The 23,542-nt window shown below is 35.4% G+C and overlaps 1 protein-coding gene and 1 long non-coding RNA gene across 3 annotated transcripts; both read left to right on the top strand.

Annotated features, from left to right (window-relative positions):
* The first annotated feature begins 281 nt into the window (after window positions 1-281).
* On the top strand, window positions 282-1,897 carry LOC145128412 (uncharacterized). Its single transcript, XM_079063207.1, has 3 exons — window positions 282-1,344; window positions 1,437-1,514; window positions 1,632-1,897. The coding sequence occupies exons 1-3, from the start codon at window positions 427-429 to the stop codon at window positions 1,635-1,637; spliced, it is 1,002 nt and encodes a 333-aa protein (XP_078919333.1). The 5' UTR covers window positions 282-426; the 3' UTR covers window positions 1,638-1,897.
* Window positions 1,898-11,408: 9,511 nt separating this feature from the next.
* LOC145134146 (uncharacterized) lies at window positions 11,409-16,442 on the top strand. 2 transcript variants are annotated; one of them, XR_013718952.1, is made up of 4 exons: window positions 11,409-11,980; window positions 12,045-12,170; window positions 15,798-15,866; window positions 16,239-16,442. It is a non-coding gene; the product is annotated as an uncharacterized LOC145134146 (long non-coding RNA). The 2 variants fall into 2 exon arrangements; XR_013718951.1 differs by having other exon boundaries at window positions 11,410-12,170.
* Window positions 16,443-23,542: the final 7,100 nt, after the last annotated feature.

Below are 23,542 nucleotides of genomic sequence, written 5' to 3'. Positions count from 1 at the left end.
TTATATTATTCTACCATTTATTTTATTTTCTTCTAAAAAGAATGACCCGTGCAACGCACAGACCTTTTCCTAGTTTCTAATGGTATCACCTCTTATTTCTATTGGTATCATCCAAAAGAACAGTGATCTAATAAACCACAACCCACAGGGAACAATATTGTAAGATAAAACTTGGACTAAAATTGTCTATTTTACTATACTATAGGGATCATTAATGTAACTTTATCCATATTGTTTAATGAGATGAACGGTTGTGATGAGACATCCCATTTGAAATTCGGTCGGCAAATCCATCCTCCATACCAAAAATGCGCACAAAACTCACACGCTGGTGCACGTTAGCAGTCTAACCTGCTTCTCGAACGTTAAATCTCACCTCTCCCATCTCTCTCTCTCTCTCTCTCTCTCGACTCGTCATTTATATGAATGTTTCGCGGCGATTTCAGATTAAACACAAAACACACAGAAAGGAAGAATAATACCCTCCGTGACAAGAATTACGAGGGGAAGATTGGAGCGAAAGAGAAGCGATTGAAAGAGGTTTTGATGGTATTTTCCGGTAAGAGAAGAGGCGGCGGAGAAATACAAACCGTGGAGGAAGATATGGAGAAATTGAAGCCGTTGCACAATTTCGATTTGCCGTGCTTGAAGTGGGGGAATCAGAAGCTCCTACGGTGCATGAAGGTGGATTCAAACGGAGATGCGTCGGCCGTCGATCGCAAGCAATCGTCGGAGAGTGGTGGTGGCGGTGGCTCTGTAATCGGAACACGACGAAGGGATTCGGAATTTGAGAGACGATTTAGATCGAGTGATGATCGTAAGATGGAGAGTTATTATAAGTTTTCTTCCTCGGAGAAAATGAAGGCGAGAACCGGAGCTGCCGGAGATGGTGAGATCGAGGCGACTAGAGAGAAGCTGATGTTCGATTTTCAGAAGGAGGTTGGTAAGATGAAGGATGCCATTCTTAGAGAAGGTCTTGTTGTTCCGCCGCCGCCGGCGACAACGTCTACGACGACGTCTAATTCTCCGGCGGAGAGGCCATGGAATTTGAGGACTAGACGAGCAGCGTGCAAGGCTCCGCCGTCTCCATCGAACGGAGTCAACGGTAACGGTGATGTTCTGAAACCTAATTCTTCTCCGGTAAGAAACGAATGCAAATCTCCGAAACACCGGCCTATCATCGGAATCGCCACCGCAACTACAAGTGCCGAGAAGAGAGACAGACCAAAGTTTTCCATTTCCCTTTCCCGTCGTGAGTTGGAGGACGATTTCATGGCTATGGCCGGTCGACGACTGCCGCGTAAGCCGAAGAAACGGCCACGGATTGTTCAAAAACAATTGGATGTAAGTGAAATAAACTAATTCAACTTGATCTCTTTTTCAAATCTGCGAAGCATCTTTAAATTTAACTGTTGCATTATCTCTTTGATTCACAGACTCTTTTCCCGGGATTGTGGTTGTCGGAAATAACTGCCGATCTGTACAAAGTTCCCGACGAGATCGAAACCGGAAAGGTAATAATCCGATGATAAAAATTGATAATCACTGTTCGTCTTCTCTAATTGATAACTTCGATACACATACCAAATCCCACTTTCTAATCATCGTGTTCTTTTTTTCAACTTTTGCAGAGGTAGCATTAGGGATATGGTTGATCACTAATAATTGGATACTTGCTGCTTGATTTCTTCTAATTGGAAACTGATCGGAAGGGTTCAAATTTCCAGATAAGATCTTGGTGTAAACTTGGGTTTTATGCTAATTTTGATTCTAATGGCTAAAAACATGTTCATAATTCATATATGTGTTTCTTTCTTTTTTTTTTTTTTTTTAACACTCTTGATGTTCATCGAAATAAAACTGGAATAAGTTTCACATTAACATTTCTTCTGATCAACTTTTCCAAATTTGTGATAATTTGGGTATCTCCAAGTTTTCTGATTGCATTTATCTTTCTTAATTTCTGGGAAACAATTGCATTAAAGTGACACCAAATTACATCATTGTACATGGTCTGTTTTAAAGATCAACCTCCAAGATTTATTAAAAAAAAAATAATAAATAAAAATAAAAACTTGTTAAAGCCATATATGGTTTTAGAACTTGCTTACTTATAGATTCTTGATACATATTCATTAATTACCCAAGAATCATACTTTCACGAGTTCTTGATGAACAAAAATGTTGGTTTTATGTAACCAAATTTATTGTATATTCTTTATAGTATTTGGGACATAGGATGGGACATGAATGGATTGGACAAGTTTTATGAGGTTTATTTTCGATGATGATATGGATTATGGATGTGAAAGGTATTTATGTCTTTTTAGATATGAAGGACATTTATGTCATTTGCATAGAGGGTAACCGGTCTTGTTCCACCTTTTTCGGTGTACAAAAAGTATAATATTAACATCTTTTATAGTCTCACTCTAATGCAAATGTAAGTAAGAAGCAATACAATGATACTTTGTATTTCGTAACAAATAATAGTAATTCTAAGTTTGCATGATGTTGAGAGCATTAACATAATTTGAAGTTTGCATGATGTTAGCTGAAAGCTAGTTATTATATGAAAAACTAGTTGATAGCTAAAAAAATTGCTTATAAAATTTGACGTTTGATAAAACTAGCTGAAAAGCTAGCTAAATGATATAAAAAGACATTTAAAAGAACATGTTTTCTATAATCAATTTTCTATAATCAATTAAGGGATATAATTGAAATTTAAAAATAAAAAAATAAAAATAAAAAAAATAAAAAAAAAAACTCATGAAAAACTAGTCTAAGTAGCTTTTTAAAAAGCTAGCTTATGAACTGTTTTTTGGTTTGTCAAACATTATAATTTAAAAAAGCTCGAAAAATAAATTAGTTTATTAACTAGCCATGACGTGCTAAATATAACCCTAATGACCCATCCATAATGTTTCCAATGGAATAAAATTTATAGTTTTTGTTCTATTAATCTTTGCTTAAGTCTTAGTCTAATAAATTTCAAATGAATGTTAGACATAATAAGACTAAAGTTGTGTTTCACATACCAAAAAGATAGATTATAAAAAAAAACTAATTTATAAAATATTTTTATAATCTCATCAAACATCAAATTATAATAAATTCGAAAAATAAACTAATTTATATGTGCCAATTCACCAAACATATCCTAAGTTTCTATTATGTAAGTTTATATATATATATATATATATATATATATATATATATATATATATATATATATATATATATATATTCTTTCTCCAACGGGTTATGTGAGTTATTTGTTCATGATTTATACTTGAAATTTGGAGGGAAATAAACATTAGCCCACGAATTTTGACCATGGAGCTAGGTGTAAAGTTGCCTTCTATGAATATTCTAGAACTTAAGCCTTCAATAAAACATCACATTTAGTACTTTGAAATTGAAAACTTGCAATTTGCACCCTCCAAATGCTTGATTGTACTTTTTGATCTTGATTTGGTTGAGGGAATCTCGAGTCATTAATGTATCCTTAATAAATTATTACATGAGATTATATTCTATGAAAATGATCTTATTTTAGAAGCTGCTATTATTATTATTATCAATTAAAATAAAATATAAAAGAAATGTGAGCAATAGGAATTGATGATAAGTGAGTGGGAAATTTGGTGGGGTTTGATCTGGTCTTGGGTTAGTAAATTGTTGATGATTAGGGTTTCCCTTGCAGCTTTCAATGAACTTCGTCTGATTTACAACATTCATAATATAAATATTTCATCCTACGAGTATCCAAATCTTAAATCTTACTATTATCTAATTAAATCGTTAAATTTAGTTATTATATATGGCATGCAAGACTATATATATATATACTCAAACATGATTGTGTATTTTTGTTGCTTTTATTGATTACACCTTAATTTTTAAAACCAATAAAAACAGTTCACCAAGACCATAAGACATCCAACAGCCACAAGCTGCTTCATATAATATTATATAATTGAGAATGAATGTTGAGAAACAATACCATATCTGAGTGTTGAGAAACAATACCATATCTGAGTGCAACTTCTTGTAATATTTTAAATTTTGCTTGATTTTGTAAAATATGATATATAGAAAACCATGTCAAGCTTAGCTTGTTTACATCCCTAGTTGAATTTAACAACTAAGCATATATTTAACAAGAGAAATGACACAACCAACCCCCCCCCCCCCCCCACACACACACACACACAATATTTTCAAAGTTGGTTGATTTAGTCCCTAGAGTTATTTTCTGGCTTTGTTGGGTATAAAGTAGGTTATGACGTGATTTGTTAGTTCCTTCCAACTTTAATAACCGGTACACCATGCAACATATGACCCTTTAGACACGACAAAACTCACCTTATGTCCCCATAAATTAAAAATAATAATAATAAATAAATTTGAGGATCATTTAAACCAAAACTCAAAAAATTCATAAAAACTACAACCATTAATATTTTGCTCCTTAGAGTCATTACTTAAAATTTGATTTATCAAGTGACCCATTTCAAGTCATAAACCAATAAAATTTCACCTTTTTCGTGACACCAACCAATAAAATTTCACATTTTTCATGATTTGTTAGTTCCTTCCAACTTTACCACATAACTCTTTTTGCATCTTATCGACCTCATCCACTTTGATTTTTTTGCTACATATTGATTTAAAAAAGAAAGAAAACCTGATAATAGCATTTTTGTGGATGGATGCATAATAGATCGTATTTCAATGGGTATAAATTGTTGCATGATCATGTGGTAATCATGTGATTTAAGTCCGATCAACTTCCTATCACGCAGACTCGCCAAATTTGAAAAGTTAGAACAATACCCTTGTGACCCTTGAGTTGTAAAATGTTTCGCAAAACTTGTCTTTTACTTCTGGCGTTAGTGTGTAACCTACTGCGGGAGAGGGGTGGTGTTGCCTTGTCTTTGAGGATGTAATTCTATTTTTATACCAAAAGACTCCAAATCCATTCACGCCTTTAGTCCATCTTTCGTCTTAAATGGAGTGTTCAGAAATGTCCCAACTAGACTCTCAGTCACATTCTGTTCGGTATGCATAAAATCTATACAACGACGAACCAAATTATGAGGCCAATACCTAAGACGTTCATACGATATATTAAATTTCTTCCAATATGTGTTTTGTTCTTGGCTAACATCTTGTTTGAAGTTCCATTTGTTTTTTTAATCTTCCCACTTCTTCCTATAGAAATTTCTTCCTTTTTTGATTCATTGATCTTAGCTCCCTTTCCCCATGTGTTTTTAATATTTCTGACCTTGTTATATAGTTGTTACCCATTCATAGGTTCTGGAGCAGTTTCAAATTCTTTTTTCCATTGAACGCCTTCTTCTGATTTCTAAACGGATGTTTATATGGTAGATAACGCCTGTGACCAGCATAACACTGCTTATTAGAATCATAAAGCCTAATACAATCTTTTTCTTCCCCACATACCACAAAGCCTTTATATCCGCTATAAGGACATCCACTTAATGTACCGAGGGCGGGGTAATCATTAATTGTCCATAAAACAACTGCACACAAACAAAAAAATCCATCCCGTATATGCATCAAACATTTTAACTCCAACATCAAATAATAGTTTCAGATCATCAATCAAAGGCGCTAAGAACACATCAATATTGTTTCCTGGCATTCCCAGTATTAGTAAACAAAGCATGATAAACTTTCTTTTCATGCACAACCATGGTGAGAGGTTGTAAATGTCACTTAAAATAGGTCACACACTGTGATTACTACTTCCTTCATGCACGTTGACACCATCGGCCGAAATGCCAAGCTGCAGATTTCTTGGTTCAATACCGAAGTCAGTAAATTTGTCATCTTTGACAGAGCATGCGGGTGAATCTGTTGGGTGACGTAAAACACCAGGATCAACTTGTCTATTGAACGTGTGCCATATTAAATCTTTAGCAATTGACTTTGATTGAAATAATCATTTCATTCGTGGAATAATGGGAAAGTACTAAAAAAAATTTGCAGGAATATTTTCATAAGTTTTTTTTTCATCCACCTTCCATCTTGGTTTCCCACAAGTGGGTCATACTGTGATGTCTTCGTACTCGTTCCTGTAAAGAATGTAGTTGTTAACACATGCATGTATTTTTGTATATCCTGACCCAGTTCTATCAATGATTTCTTAGCCTCATATGCACTACTACATAGTTCATTATCGTCATGTAGAATCTTTTTAATCAAAACCAGGAATTCGGGAAATCACTTATCTGAAACACCATACTTGATCTTCACATTGACAAGTTGAACACCTACAGACAACTCTGTGAAGTCTACACATCCCTTGTAAAGGAGATTCTTAGCATCTTTTAATAGTTTTTTAAACCTTTCAGGATTTTCTATGAAATTTTGCTCTGTGGCTTAAACAATCTCTATTGTTTTTGGGGCATCTATTGGAATTCCTTCATCTGCAAAATCTGTGGAATCCACAAAGAATGATGTGTCCCTTGAATATTTTTCTTTAGAAACCACATTACTTGTTGGTCTCATTTCTCCATGCTTAGTGTAATTGGAATAGTTTTGATTGATTCCATATTTGAATAAATGAAATTCCACAGTCTCAACATACTGACATATGTGGTTTACACAATAAGTGCATGGGCATAGAATTTTTAGTTTCTTTAAACGTTTATTAGGTTCAATAGTCATCGCAACCTTGTAATTGGTTATTGCATAATCAATAAAGTTTAAAACACCATTCTTATACTGTTGTGTATTTCTAAGAACCTCCATCCATGACTTGTCCATATTAATATATAAATTATGTTTAATTGATCAATCTCACTCGCGCGCACAAGAAAAGGTTGTAGTTGTTGAAGATATTAGGGTTAACTTTTCTGATTTAGGATCGACAAAGTAGGGTATGATGTTTGCGTAATACTGAAATATATAAAATAAATTAGTACATGTCAATTACACAATTAACGATTTTTATTATGTGAATCCAATAATAATAATGCAAATAACATGGGTCTAAGGTCATGGGTTGGTTCTATGATCCTGTTGTTAGGGAGCATGCATGTTGGGTACGACCCATGACCCGAGATCGATCGAGTGATTAGATACACTGTATGTTGTTGGTTCTAGGGTTATGGATTGGTTGTATGATCTTGTTGTTAGGGAGCATGCATGTTTGGTACGACTCATGACCCAGAATCGGTCGAGTGGATAGATATATTGCATGTGGTTGGGTCTAGGGTTATGGGTTGGTTCTATAATCTTGTTGTTAAAGAGAATGCATATTAGGTATGACCTATGACCCAAGATCGATCGAGTGCATAAATATATTGTATGTTGTTGGGTCTAAGGTTATGGGTTGGTTCTATGATCTTATTGTTAGGGAGCATGCATGTTGGTTACAACCCATGAACCGGTATCAATCGAGTGGATAGATACACTGTATGTATATGGGTCTAGGGTTATAGGTTGGTTCTATGTGTAGTGATTTAGCACTTTATGATGATTCTTGAAAAAAAATACGGATGGGTGTAGAAGGTAGTATGGGACCATACTACTGGAAGCACATGATCTGTACGAGGTTCAAGGAAAGTTACAAGGCTAATAGGGAACTATTTGTTGGTAGATAGTATGGTATAACACTAGGGTTAGTTGTGTTCATTTCCGTCTCTATTAGTATTTTGGTTATGGTTACTCTAGATGATGATGAATTTGGTGCTTGTTCGGGCCTAAGCGGTCATGATAGTTGGGGCATGAATGGTGTATACCTTTATAAGTTAGTTGATTCTAAGGTGTCGAAGACCTTGTTCGAAGCAGTACCAATTTGAGTTGCAAGGCTTAAGTACGAAGCGAATGTGATGATCGCCTTGAGGATTGCAACTTAAGGTTGGGTGGTCGACCGATGGTTTGGGATGTCGTTTTCTACAACACGATTATGTTCTTCTTGCCTCCCGTGTTCGAGGGAGTAGAGATCGGATGTGCGTCAATCGATATATGGAACAAAGGAATGGTATTCTCCACATCAGTTCCTACCACAATGGGGTAAAATCTAGTTCGCAGTAAATCGTTTTTGTCTTTCAGTATAAGGACGTTTGAGATTGATTATCCCCAGAATGGTGGCCAAAGTGGAGAGCAGGCCGTGTGTCAAGCTTTCGACCAAGTTTTGAGAATATCGGGTGTCTCTGTTGGTAGATAAGAGAATTATATTGTTATGTTTGGTTTACCAGAGCTATTGCTAGAGCATTCGTAAAGGATTCTGGAAGTTTCAGTAGTGTGAGACTATGGTTCATTTCTTTGAATGTAAGATTTGATTATGCGAGGTTCGCTTCTGAGGGTTCCTCATCAATCAAATGGTATCTCGGTTGACTTCGTAATAAATAAGGCATGGATGTGCTGGGAGGACTCTGAGGTCTCCATCTGAGATTCGGAGATTCCTCTAGTTTAGTTGATTATTATAAGAAAGTTTATCGTATTCCGTATTATGCTCGTTAACGGTCAAGATTGGTATGTATCTTGTGGAGATGGTCTGAGGCTTTGTTGATTGTAGACTACAGTTGGTAGTAGTTCGAACCCTAAGTGGGGGGAGAACCGAGTATTTTTCTTGGAAGGTTATTGGTCGGCTCGACTTTGTGGGCTTAGTGTAATGGGTCAAGAGAATATACAATTTTAGTTTGTAGGGTTTTTGGTTCGGGGTTATATATGCATGCAAGAAGGAAGGTAGGCTATCATTGAAGTGCTCGTGGTTAGGAAGTCTTCTCATTGTGTTTCTCAAGGATCTACTAGAATCCTTCCTGGTCATGAAGAGTTCAAGGATTGGTCAGAATATGAGCAAAGAGCAAGATTCCGTCAAGATTATGTCTGCAAGGGTGCATGTGAAAGCTTTCGGGCAAGGAAGTTGTTGTGTTCAGTAGTTCCTTCGAAAGCACCTGGGATCTTGATTAAGGAGCGTTTGAGTCACTCAGGTGGTGTATCAGATATAGAGAATGCAGTTAGTTCCCAGTTTGGGTCAGTTATCCTTGGTTGAGATGGGCAATTGATGATAGTTGAGCGGTTTCAGAGTTAGAGAATATTTTCACATAGGATTTGTTCAGTATGTGTAGGATCATTGGGTTTAGTTGTCGATCCATTTTCGATCGTTGTTTATTTTGTTCCTCATCAACAATTGAGGTTATTCGAAGGCTTCAAGTTGTGTCAATTGGAGGTGCAATTGATGCGTTAACCTTTCGTCAAGTTCTGTAAGGTGAATATCTTTGTATATGTGTATGTGTACTCTCGACTGTTTAGTTATGAAATTGTTTTTCCTAATAGGCTTGAGTTGGCGGTTCTCCTTGTTTGTTGGGAGTACGGATGTCAGGGCGAAGTTGTTCAGTTTTCAAGTGTAACCATGAGCCTACGCAGAGCCCAGTTTTGGCATGTCGCGTCGGCTGGGTTGGTGTTTGGATTGATTCGATGAGGGTTCTGGCAACATTTCTGGATAATTTTAGGAATTTTTGTCTCAGAATTTGGAAGTTTTATTGGTTTAATTACGCATTGGTGGGATATTTTCACCTTCATTTAAGGTGTGGGATCTTTTTTTGATTGTTTAGGAGAATGTTTCTACTAGCGGTTGAGGTTCGTTACTTCCTTTGATCAACTGGTACTTTACCCTTTTGGGTGAGGGTGTAATGAATAGGGAATGCATTAGATTTGGGTTGGCTGTATAAATCTTGACAATCCATCAAATATTGTCTTGAGGGGTGTATATGATTTGAGTAAGATAACCTAAGAAAACTTTATTGCATGGTTCTTATTTGATTTATTGCTTTCAAGTAGGAGCATGCGTTTAACTGTCTATTGTCTTCTAACTGCATGCAACAATGTTTTGTATGGCGTTGAATAGATAGCAGCCTAGCATGTTGAAAGATTTTCATGTTAAAGAATGGTATATCTCGTGTTGTGTTTGGAAAGTACTGGGAGTGATGTCGATCGGGTTCCAACAGGTCGATAGATTATGGTCGTATGCCTAGAGGCCCACTGCAATGTTGGTCGTAAGTCTTCACACCCGTGATTAGATGGCAAGAGTGGTTTAGCACCACAAGATTTTCATTACGATGGTGAGATGGTATCACGATGTATCGTGAACTATCGCAAATACGACTTGTGTGAGTTGAACCCAATAACTGTATAGCATAGACTCATATGTTTGCTTCGTTAGCCTTATGAAATAGTTGGTGTGTTTGAGCGATATGGAATTACTACTTGTGGCTCAGTTTGGGTCAGGCTTTGGTAGGATGTTGGCTTGTTCGAAAATTCACAGTGATATGTATATGTAGCCCCCATGTGGAGTTCTTTCTTAGTGGATCCATGGTTGTCTTATGAGAATCGATTCAGTGGTGTTAAGATACCAGTGATCGAGTGTGTAGCGAGTTTCTTTAATGATCCATCAGATGGTGGCACGCCTAAACTGGGATGAGGTCTGGCCACAACATGGAATATTGGTTCGTCCGTGTTTATGTTCGTGGGGATGGTGAGTTATGACTAATTGTTGGGGAGTCAAGTGTTCATCTGAGGTCTTTCAATCATGAATTTCCTAAGCGATGATTAGGTTGGTTCTTACGGTCAGAACCTTTTGAGTGATCGGCTCAGCACGGTATGGCAACATCTCTAGTCTTAAGTACTAAGAAATAGGTATGTCAGGGGGTTTGGTCATCAATACTTAAGCATGACTCCTTGGGTTGCAGACCGATAGGTTTCCAGTCCTGCGAGGTTACCATTGAGTTTAGTTGTTGTAGTTGTATAAGTATAGATGGTTAGGTCGACTCGATGAAGTGGTCTAGGTTCCGAGAGGTCTGGAGAACCCTTTTGTTGATTCATTAAATGAGTAGTATGAGAGTTGTTTTCAACGATTCTAGCCAAGGCAGATTTCAAGGACAAAATTCAGTTTAATTGGGGAAGAATTGTAACACCCGTTTCCATTTTTGTGATTTCTAATTAGAGCCAATAAATATAATTAATATTTATATAGTTAAACACTAAATACCGTACGTTTGGCAAGTAAATAATTAAATAAAAGACATTATATTTAATTAGGTTGGTTCTTACTGTCAGAACCTTTTGAGTGATCGGCTCAGCACGGTATGGCAACATCTCTAGTCTTAAGGTGTTTAATTAAATAATAATAATAATATGGAATATATATATATATATATATATATATATATATATATATATATATATATATATATAGTTGAGGGTTTAATTTGTCATTTTTCTTAAATCACTTTTGTAGAGAGAAATTGATGTTAGGGTAGATTATGTCAAAATATCGAACTTTGTGGGCTGAATCTGCCAAATCCGGAAAAGCCAGTGTCTTCTTCTCCTTACCAGCGACTCATCGATGCAACTCCATCCATGCCGGTCCCCACCGAAAGCCAACTGATCCTGCCCCTTTTTCTATACTCAACCATTGATCATTTTTATGCGTCTCCTCTCTCATTTAAGCCTCAAATCCGACGAAAAAGAAAGTAGATCGTGAACTAGAAGCTACAAGAGTGAGGCTAGTTCGCTGGAGGTTAGAGAGAGGGAGAGTACTCTGGTGGTTCTCTTACATGACCACCACATCAGATATGGAAGAAAGATCTTAATGCAATGGCGATTCATTGTTCGAGAATGCCTTAAACTCGTTTAATGTCAAGGATTTGGATCTTGAGGTGTTTGTATGAGGTTTTCCATAGACTGCTTTGTACAATCTCGATTGTTTCCTACCATCTCGGCACTTGAGGTCACAGTGAAGACACCACCGAGACAAGTAACAACGTGAGTGAAATTTGACAGCTTATATGATCTAAAGCCCCAGGTATTAATGTTTTCAAGATCTTAGCTAATCTGTGGACTTGTTCTCATGTTGGTCTCTGAGAAATTACATACACTATATGGGAAAGAGAAGATGCAGAGAGTGAATCGGGGGGAGGGGGGACGCCGATATAGAGAGGTGGGAAATATTGAGAGTAATAGAGATGTTTGCCTATAATATACTTGTTTTATAAATATTGCAGATGAAAGCTACACCGGAGAAGAAGGATCCGCCGGTGAGGAAGGCACTGTCGGGGACGATGGAATCGCAGTAGAAGAGGACAACTACCAGAGCTAAAACAGGTTGTGATGTATGGCACCAGTGAGAGGTAATCTATTGTCTTCTAAATGGAAATTAGGTTTGTGCATATTTAATAAATGGGCTTCGTTTATGGGCTCAAATAATAGGAGCTTCAAAGCTAACCGGGTTATTGCAATTTCATAAGTGACCCAATAACATATTGATCAGGCTTCTTAAGCGAGATTAAAGAAAATGTTATGATTTATGAATATGTGGTGAGATTATTTCGAATTAACTATTTTATAGGTCATGAAATACTTATAATTATTTGGTAAGATGAATGGACATAATTATACGGGCCCTAAGTAGATTTTAATCGGTTCATGAACCCAATGCTATAACGATAATGAAAGGAAATTAAAAAGTATAATATGAAGTATTAATAAGTTATGCTTGAAATGAGATAATAAGGGATTATAAATATAGATTTAAGATATAGATTGAGGTTGGACCTCTTTTGGTTTTAGGTGGCTCGTGTAGCTGATTTTTTCATGGACGTGTATATGTGATCTTTAGTTCCTCATAGTAGGTGAGTTCTTCCTCATTATACTCGGGGTAGGGGTGTTAACGGGGCGGTTCGGTTTGGATAATAATAAAATTGTGAACCGTCACCACGGGGCGGGTACCTCATATGCACTAACCGAAACCAAACCGAATTGGAAAAAAAACCGAACCGAACCGTATAAAAGCGGGTAGCCACGGTTCGGTTCACGGGCACCCGCTAAATATTAAAAATCAAATACAATCAAAATTATAAACTCCATTCCAACGATTTCTTTCTGAAAAGTAGTAAGTCCAAAAGTTATAAAAACATAATGAAGTTCAAATAACATACATTATAATTGATATAATAAATATAAAAATAAAAATACAAGAAAACATAATGTAGAAGAAAAATTGAAAATTGGAGGGTTCTATATATAAGCTTAGGTACATAACAGCCACATATTCCCTAAACACAATATATATATATATATATATATATATATATATATATATATATATATATATATCAAGCGGTTCGGTTCGGTTATCCGCGGATACCTAAGTATCAAAACCAAAACCGACCCGTTGATATCCGGTTTTTTCGGTTTCGGTTTTTTTAGTTTCGGTTTTTCCGGTTTCGGATCGGCCGGTTCGGCTCGGTTTTTTTGCACACCCCTACTCGGGGGTAGAAGGCACTAATGTCGACCCTCTGGATTATGTGTGTATCTTGGTATATAAGATATGGTATGTGGTAGGGATTGGATAGTTGGTAGATCTGTATGATTACATGTATTGCTGGTTATTATCTGTTATTTGATTATCTGTATATACCGACATATTATGTTGGTTGGGTTGAGCTGGTCCTTCTTTGTGCTGAAGGCCAAGATACCTAGGCGGTCCGGATAGACTGTAGGCCTTATGAGGCGTGTCTAGTCAGGTCGTAGGCCCATAGAGCGGTTCAGATAGACTGTAGGCACTGCGAGACGATCCAGACAGGTTGTAAGCTCGTAGAGTGGTCCAGACATACTGTAGACCTTGCGAGGCGGTCCAGACAGGTTGAAGTCTCGTATATGCATGAATTGTATTTGTATTATTGTATGGGTTATTTTGGGGGAACTCATTAAGCTTTGGCTTACAGTTGTGGATATAATGCTTTCTCGTACTTATCGGATAGCGAAGGTGGGACTATACACACACATCAACGGTATTTATGATTCGAGATTTCGTGTTGTTTTTCCTTATAACTCTGATTTTAAACTACAATTTATGAACAATGGTTTTACATCGATTATATCTTTATAAAATGGGTGTTTATTATATTTTGAAAATCAAAAATTTATTCTGAATTTTGGGACGTTTCACAGTTACCATTCAAGTATACAAATGGTATCGTATGAAGCTTTATATGGAGCACCGTGTAGAACTCCTACTTTTTGGACAAAAGCTGGAGAAAAACCGCTTGCTAAACTTGATGTTGTGAAAGAAATGGAAAGAAAGATTAAAGAGATTCGAAAAAACATGAGAGTTTCTCAAGATCGCCAAAAAAAATATGCTAACAAACGCCGAAAAGCAATAGAATTCCAAGTTTGAGATATGGTGATGTTAAAAGTATCCTCATGGAAGGGTGTGTTCCGTTTTGGAAAATGGGAAAAATTAAGTCCTCATTTTATTGTACCTTTTGAGATCATACAAAGAGTTAGAAAAGTTGCATATCATCTCAATTTACCAAGTGAATTTGAAGGTATTCATAACGTGTTCCATGTGTCATGTTTACAAAAGACATTATTTGACAAGTCACAAGAAGTATCGTTGCGTGAGATAAAGATAGACGAGGAGTTAAGGTATCAAGAACAACCAGAGGAAATATTGGACAAAAAGGATACAAAGCTGTGAAATAAAGATATTGGAATTGTAAAAGTCAAATGACGACATCATAGAGGAGCAGGTGTTACATGGGAATCCGAAGAAGAATTTAAAATTAAATACCCGCACTTGTTTTAACTAGATTTCGGGGACAATTTTTTTTAAGATGGAGATAACTTGTCACACTTGTTTTGCTAGAGTAAGCTATAATTTGTAACTAAGTAATAGTGTAAAATATTATATGTGAATATGTTAAAGTGAGTACCTTTATAATAGAAGTGTTTAGGACAAAAATGGTATTTGGGTCATTTTGAGTAAATTATAACTTTGAAATAATTTTTTAAAGCTATGATAAATGAGTGATATGATTATAAAGTGTAAATAAGTTCTTAATAAAAAGGAATTAATGCAATGAGAGTGGAATATGGTGAATGAGGGTAAAATAGGAAAATTCTGAAGAATTGATAAATCCCAGCAACCACGACAGCAACCACGACGTGGCCCTGAAGCGGTGATTAGGTTGATGTAAGTTGAATAGTGAGGGCAATGAACTTTCTGTTTGCCACGACGTGGTGGGGATATACCAAGATGTGGGAAAGTAGAGTGTTATGTTCTTTCGTGACAAAACTTTTAGTGAGAGGACAAAAATGTCACGAATAATAGGAAAAGGACAATGTGCAGGGTTAATGACGCCACAACATGGCAAGGGTATCGTCATGGCATGGCGATGCGATGAATTAAAATCTGATAAAAGGAACGAGAGTTCCTTTCAACTCTTATTCTTCTTATTTTCGTTCGAGAATTGTAAAACACGAAGGAGGGGCGATTTTGGCTATGTTCTAAAGGAATAACAAAAAGAGATTAAGAAAGGGTTAACATGGTATCATCTATCACTTCTAGAATCAAAATGAGTTATATGTGTTGATCAATCTATGATTTAGGGCAAAAACGAATTTGGGGTTTTGAAATCCAAACTGTGTTATAAGATTTTTGTTGTGAAATTCGTATGTGTAATAGTAATTAAAAGTGATAATTACGTGATTCTAAGAGCACATAGTGATAATAACAAGTATGTTCATGAATTTGGAAGTAGATTGTTATAAACCCTAGAAATAGAAGTTTGTGACTTTGATGAATTGAGTTTAAAATTAGTCAATTGAAGATACATAGGTGATTTATTTGAGGTATATGATTAAATTGAACAATTGAATCTTATGTTACACATAATTAAGTATTATGTAACTATGTTATGGTGTTCCTAGTTATGAACGAGTCATAACACTTCAGATTAATGTTGTTGAACTAGGTTTCGATGGAGCAAGAGTTGGAACGTGATTTCATGGAATTGGAACAAGCTCATATCAACCAAATCAAGGCGAGTAGTTTATCGTAACTTAGATTATAAGTTGTGTTATGTGGTTTAAAGTTATGTAATCATATTTACGTTGTTAAAAAGTGTTTTATGGAGATATTGATAAGAGTATTGCAATAAGAGTTATAAGAATATAAGTCTATTAAGTCTAGAGTATACCATGAGAAGAGTACTTGTGTTGGTAAAACCATATATGAGTTTCTTTTTATGACATGTTTTAAACACATTATAAACCTCTTAATGAGTTATAGGATAGTGTTATGTTATATGATATAAACTTTTAGAGATAGAGAATGTAATTATATATTGAACGTTATAAATAAACTATTCACTAAGTGTGTGCTTATTTTATGAGTATGGTTTGGTGTTAAGCAGGAAACATTAACCAAAGCAAGGGCAAGACAATTATGGAGAAGTAGAATATATTTTAGATAAAAGTTAGTGTCTTTTGTAACACTTTTTGTAACACCATACATACCTAGGGTGTAGTTTTTGTATGTTTTGTTTATATTACTTTTGTTGTAAATACCCAACTAAATCTAATGTTTCGATGTATAATATTTGGAAAATGTTTATGCGTATTTTGTGTATAATGTCTGATGAGAAATATGGTTATTACACTATGTGTTGTAGGGCCTTACTCATTTTGGACCAGATCACTAGTGAGCATATCATTGCTATTGTGGGCTTGTTGGTTTTCACCATATGTGGGCCCGAAAGTCTGGGCTAGAGCGTGACCTTCATGACACATGCTATCTTGAAGTTTTACGGGATCTTTATCTTCATAATTATCATCAGTTTTGATGTTTTTTAAAGGAAATCTACCTTCACAAAACAAAACATCTCTATTAACAGTAATTCTTTTGTCTTAAATGTCATAAACCTTGTATCTTTTGGTTCGTGTGGGATAACCTAAGAACACACTTAGTTTTCCTTTTCTTTCAAATTTATCTCCTTTTAAATTCATATTTTTTGAAATAAACGAGACAACCAAAAATCATCATATGATTATATCTAGGGGATTGATTGTAAACTATCTCATAAGGAGTTTGGTTTTTGATTACATTGGAGCGGAAATGATTGATTATGTATGCAACGGTAAGAATACACTTTCCCCAAAACCGTTTTGGTAGCTTTGCTTCGAATCTAAGAGCTCGGACTGTTTCTAACAAATGACAATGCTTTCTTTCAACTATGTCATTTTGTTGCAGTGTATGTGGACAAATTGTTTCTAATAAAATTTCATTTTGGCTGTAAAACTCGATCATGTTATTATATGTAAATTCCACACCATTGTCACGCCTAACCTTCTTAATTTGTTTTCCAAATTGAACCTCAACCATTTTGTGAAAGTCGATAATAAACTTACTAGCATCATTTCTATGTTTGATAAGAATAGCTCATATTGCCCTACTATGATCATCAACAATGGTGAGAAAATAGCTAGCTTTTGTGAATCCACCCCAAATATTGCAATGCATTAAATCAAAAATAGCATTACTTTTAATCACACTAATAGGAAAACGTGTTTGGTAAGTTTCACATTTGCACAAGAATCTCAAAATTTATTACTAAGTTCAATAAAATTACTTTTAAAAAAATCAACTCTCAAATAGACCAATCCAAACATATTTTGGGTATGAGAAGAAAAAAAGGCCCATTAAAATCTCAAATATAATAAAGATTTAAAAAGAAAAATTTACTAAAATCATTAATAATATTATAAAACACATAAATATAGCCACATCATTTATATAAATAAAAAAATAAAAAAAAACACCAACTAATTAAAAAAATACTTCTAGTTTTTTTTTTTTAAAACAAAATTATCGATAACACTATTAAGATCAATTATATTTAGCGTATATTTCTTTATGCTTAATATTTCCAAACCATTTAACCTTTAATTTGACATTGATGACCTTAAGAAAAGTTTTACAAACAATGAATCAAATATCTAAAAACATATTAACTAATTCAATGAAAAATCTGAGACATGGAAATTTGAGTTTCACTATTTCGATATGACTTGAGAAGAATCCGATTTCAAATATTTGATTCCAAAACAAACAGTAATAAGAAATTAAAAGCTTTGACAAACAAAAATCAGAAAAATAAACATATACAAACCTAGAGAAACAAAAAAAAATCAGAAACGGAAAAACATATATAAGAATCAAAAATTAAAATAAAAAGTTTAATGTTGATCAAATCTTATGTGATATCTTCTAATCACTTCACAAATCAGAGTTTCGCATAAGGGGATGTCAAAATCATCAATTAAACAAATAAGAATCTGAATTCAAAAACTGGATTCTAAAACAAACAAGAATGAGAAATTATAAGCTCTGACAAACAAAAATTAGAAAAAAAACGGATACAAACAGATGAGAAACAGAAAAACCAGAAACGAAAAAGCATAAATAAGAATCAGAAATTAAAATCAGAAGATTTGATTTTTGATCAAACTGTATCTAGTATCTTCAAATCACTCCAGAAATCAAAGTTCAACACAAATGGGAAGACAAAATTATCAGTTAGACACATAAGAGGGGCTAAATCAGCAGTTCGACACGACAACACAGAAGGAGTTGGTAAGATTGTACTGTTTCAGTAATTATTCAATGAGAAGTAGATTACGATGGACTGCAACTTGATAAGTGTAACATTCCGTTTTAAATTAAATAAATAAGTAAATAAATAATAAACCCTAAACCCCGAGATGTAAATTATATCATTTGTCTTATGCTATTTTATTGTAGCCCTAAGTCCATAACAATTTAGCAAGGCGTTGGTTTTGGTAGTTAAATGTCATAACTTTTGGATTTTGTGGGTTAAAGTGTAAAATCCGGGGTGGTTTTGTAAAGAATTTCAGAAGGCAGGGGATGTTTGGTAAATATTGGACTTAAGTTGAAAAAGGTTTTGTGGGGGAGGGCCAAACATGGAAAATTTAGCACATGTTTGAAAGAGAGCACGGTAATTAAACCCGTTGCCCTTCCCTCTCGTTTTGGTGGATATCAAACCCCAGCCCTAACTTGTTTTCCCCAGACGCCACCATCTTGGAAGCTTTCTCAGCCGCCGCTGCATTGTCGAGTCCGACCGCTATCCTTCCACCTGCTACCTTGTTGTCAGCGCCTCCACAACAGCTCCTGCTCTCGGACGTCGTGAGCAGTCGGAAGAACCACTGAGACCGATGACAGAAGCCGTGAACGTCGATGTGTGGTTCGTGAATGACCGGAAGGTTCTCGGTAAGGATAACCGCATCCCACTCCTTCTTTCCTCTCTATTTGTTCGGCGTCGGGTACATCATTGTTGCCGCCGGTGGCCTTTGGCCACTGTTCTCGTCGTTCCGGCGACGTCAGCCGTCTAGGAGGTGGCCGAGGGTATGTGTGTTCGAGTGTATATGTTGTTTTCTGTGTTCGTGTGGTTGTATGTGCAATATTTGGCCGAAAAACCCACCACCACCACCACTGTGAGGTGGTGGTTGCTACCATTTTGCCGCCACTAGCCACCATCTCCGGTGGTTGTGTGCTTATGTGCGTGTTTGTATTGGTGTTTAGAGTGCTTTTGTCATTGTTTTGGCCTAAAACAATAACCACCACCACCGTGAGGTGGTGACTGCCTATGTGAACCACCGTCGACCGCCACTGCCCGAGGTGGTAGTGGGTGGTGCCCGGCCTAGTGAAACCCTAATCAGCCAAAACTTAACCATTGGACTAATTGGCATGTGTTTGGGTTGGAAACCCTAATTAGGGTTTAGAAAACCCTAATCTTGGAGATTTTTGTTGAGGCTTATCGGGACCCGCATTTTGGACCGTTGGAATGGAGTTATGAATTATGCCCGACCACATTGTATGATTGACCTAGTGGAATGATGGGCTTAATGGATTAAGTCCTTAATGGGTTAAGAGTTCTTACTTAACCATAATCGTCATTTTATGTGAAAACCCTAATCATGTTTGGGCTTCGAGTTGGGCCTTTCTTTTGGGCCTAGGTGTTTGGGTTCTTGTTGGGCCATCTGAGAACAAGTGTATGGACTAGGGTATTTGGATGGGTTTTATGGTAAGGCCCATGTAAGGGGGTTGGGCCCAATTTGGAAAATTGGGCCATAATTGGGCCTTGGTCGACCATTTGGCTTTTGGGCCTCCAGAGTGTAAGTTTGGGCCTTGGTCTTGGACCAAGTTAGGTTAGGGGTAAAATAGTCTTTTTACCCCAAGTATGGATTTATGGTTATGCATTGAAACCCAATTGTTAATTGGGTGTTATTTTGATGATTGACAGTTCGGGGATCTGTCAGCCAACAGCCAGGGATCGTCTGTGTGATTCAGCAGTGTAAGGTGAGTCTTATCCCTGTATTTAGCTGGTCGAAGGCACCAATGCCGGCCCATGGTATGTTATGCTTAGTATGCTTGTTGTCTACGTGACTCTTGCATGTGTTATGTATGTTATGTTTACCGAGCGGGGCTCGATGCCAGGTGAGGCCTGATGAGTATCTTGTATGCTAGTTATCTGTATGTGTTTTTATGATTACCGGGTACGAACCGATGTCGGGCGGGGCCCGATGACCGGTATGTATGCTATTTTATCTCTGTGATTATGGCATGTGTTGTGTGTTATATGTTTATGTGTTTATATGTTTACATGTTATATGTTTATATGTATACCGGGCGGGGCCTGATGACTTAGAGATCTGTATAATGAACGGGGCCCGATGATAGGACGTGGTCCACTATGTGTTTATTTGTATATGTATGGTATGTGGTATGTTGCGAAACTCACTAAGCTTTGTGCTTACAATTTTCAGTTATGTTTCAAGTACTTCGGTTTTCAAATGGAAGAGCTCGGGATGATTGCAGGGCACACACCACATGTTTCCGCATTTCGTAAATTACTCTGACTTAATGATGTTTTGATAAATCTCGATTAACTTGGTTTGTGGAAATGATATGTATTAACGATTTATTGATTTAAAAATGAAAATTTTATGTCATTATTTTTGGGGCGTTACAATAAGTACGATAGAGAAATCGTTTGAACAACTGAAAAAACAGAAACGATAATACTGATCTCTAGATTGTGTATGCGAGAAGGAGAAACGATGTCATAGATGCGTCGATTTCGAGATTTACGAGGCTACAAAATAGAGATTCACGAGGAGTCCATTCCGTTCCCTGATGACGCACTATTCCCGTTGTTTTCTTCGTTCCAGATGCATGTACACGTACTTACCGTTCCACCCTTCCGGTCCATATGTTTTTTGGACTGATTTCAAGTAAAATATACATAAACTAAATTTTATATGTATACATATCATATAGCTCATAAACTTTGGGCCCCTTAAAGGCATGGTCCTTGGGCGGTCATCTGCCCAGGTCGGGCCTACGTTTGATGCATGTCCCAGTCGTTATGCCAAATTAAGAAGTCATTCCCATCAGGGTAGAGGCGAATGCACACTCCGAGGGGGAGTTAAAGTGAATGGAGTTTTTTGTGTTCCAAATTTTAAATGCAATCTTCTTTCCGTTAATCGCTTAAGTAAAGACCTTCAATGTAGTGTAACTTTCTTTCCAGATTTTGTGTAATGTAGGGGTTACGGTCTTACGGACGAGGAACTTAAATGAAGCGGGCATATGCGAAGGGGGATTGTATCGAATGAGGATGGTGGTTGCATGAAATCCTATATAAGAAGAGAGGGCATGGGCTGCCAGAAGAGAAGAAGGGGGGAGAAGAGAGACACGGTAGAAGTTTGCCAAGTTCGCTAGCCAAGATACGCCTTCCAAGGATGAACCGCGGTGTGCGTCGAGTCCATATAGGTAGTGTCGAGCTCTTTGTCGTATGAATTCGTCTAGCCTAAGGTGATATTTATGTTTCGGAGACCATTCTTAAGATGATTATTGTACGGTTATCATGTTTCCATGGTGCAGATTCTTTCATTTTTTATGCGGCCAACGATAGGAATAATAACTATTTTCAAAGCACACGATTTTGTAAACTTTAGAAAGTAACATATTTAATTAAACAATTTAATAGAGTAGACCAATTTTGACTCTTCTTTAAAATAGTTTCTATTGAATAAATCCAAAACCTATAAAAACAAATGTATGTGTTTTTTAGGAAGAATTTAATGCACAATTTACATTCTTGCTATTATAAATCATTACTTAAAAAATCATATTTTAAATTTTAAACTAATTCCTTAGCTATTTTATTACTAACTAACTGTTTTAATTAGATATTATATTTTATACAGAAAAGAAAAGAATTTTTTATCAAATGTGCTACTACCCAATTATTGACATATTTAAACAATGATTTAGACTTTAGATCCAATCTTGTGATGAACCCTTCAATAATTAAGCTCAAATAAATACAAAAAGGAACAAAACTAAAAGAAACCAAAAGCAAATTATAAGCCTACCAATTGCAATAATTCTGAACATAGAAAAAAAATATAAAAATAAAAAGATTAAAAAAAGAAAGTAAAATTATCAATATTCCAAAGTAGTAAAGGACGCCCAATAATGGATTTAACTTCATTGCAATCTTTGGTCAAAAGTTATAAAAATAATTCGGTTTGCTTTGGTTTACAATTGAAGTAGTCCTTACTTTTCTAATTAACCTAAAGATCAAGTTTTAATTTCATAATATCTCCTTAATATCACATAATATAAATTAATGCCACGTAATTCATTTTGACCCACGATTATTGGTTATATTGTTCTAGTAAAAGTTAATAATCAAACGTGATATGATTACTTAAATGTGGACAAAAGCTAAAGGTTATTGTCCTCTTAACCGCTAATCCATAAAATTATATTTTTTTTCAATATCTACTTTTGTGTGTTCCTAAAAATTTAGTTGATACTTATAACTTATTATAACAACATTTTAAAACAATTAATTTGCAATCTTCTTCTAAATATTGTTTAGACAAAAGATTTTAAAGAAGAAAAGCCAGTGAAAAAGAAAAGCATGAAGCATGGAAGCTTTGTTTGTATGTTCCCTAACCTTTCGACATGCTCATGTACATTTTAATCATGTTTGTACCAATCTTACAAATGTACCCCCACCAATTTTAGCCATATACAACTTTCTTAACTGGATTGTAGAGGCTAATATAGGAAACAAAATGTTCTTACATTATATAATTTTTTTTTATTTTTTTGTAAAAAACTAGGTTTGTAATTTTTTTGACATCAACGATCTACTTTCCAATATCACTAGGCACGCATCATAAATTATTATCAAGCTAGATTTTGATTGGCTAATTGAGTAAATGATATTTTAAAATAGGGAAAAACATTAAAATAATCAAAATGTGTCATTTTTATTATTATTAAATAACCATATTTTCTAATTTTATTATAAAATAGTTTGTTTCTCTTACAATTTTCGATATTCTACAAAGTTGGAAAATTATACACTTTGTATATTTCATAAAATCTTTGTAATCTTGTGATTTTTTGTTTCTATTCGTTTTCATATATACTTTTTTCCTATCACTATCAACTAGTCTCTTGCTAGTTTTATTAATATAATGTCAGCCTTTTTTCTGTTTAGGAAAAAAAAAGTTAACTTTTTTTTTTTTTTTAATTAAATCAAAACATTGTAACTTTACATTCAAAACATTTACATAGAAGAAGCAGAAGAAGAAGAAACAAAATACATGAGTGGAAGAAGAC

Source organism: Lactuca virosa, chromosome 8 (assembly GCF_052849685.1).
Source record: "Lactuca virosa cultivar CGN04683 chromosome 8, Lactuca_virosa_CGN04683_v6, whole genome shotgun sequence".
NCBI classification, from domain to species: Eukaryota; Viridiplantae; Streptophyta; class Magnoliopsida; order Asterales; family Asteraceae; genus Lactuca; species Lactuca virosa.
Note: the sequence above shows the minus strand (reverse complement) of the source record. Positions and strands in the feature narration are given on the sequence as shown.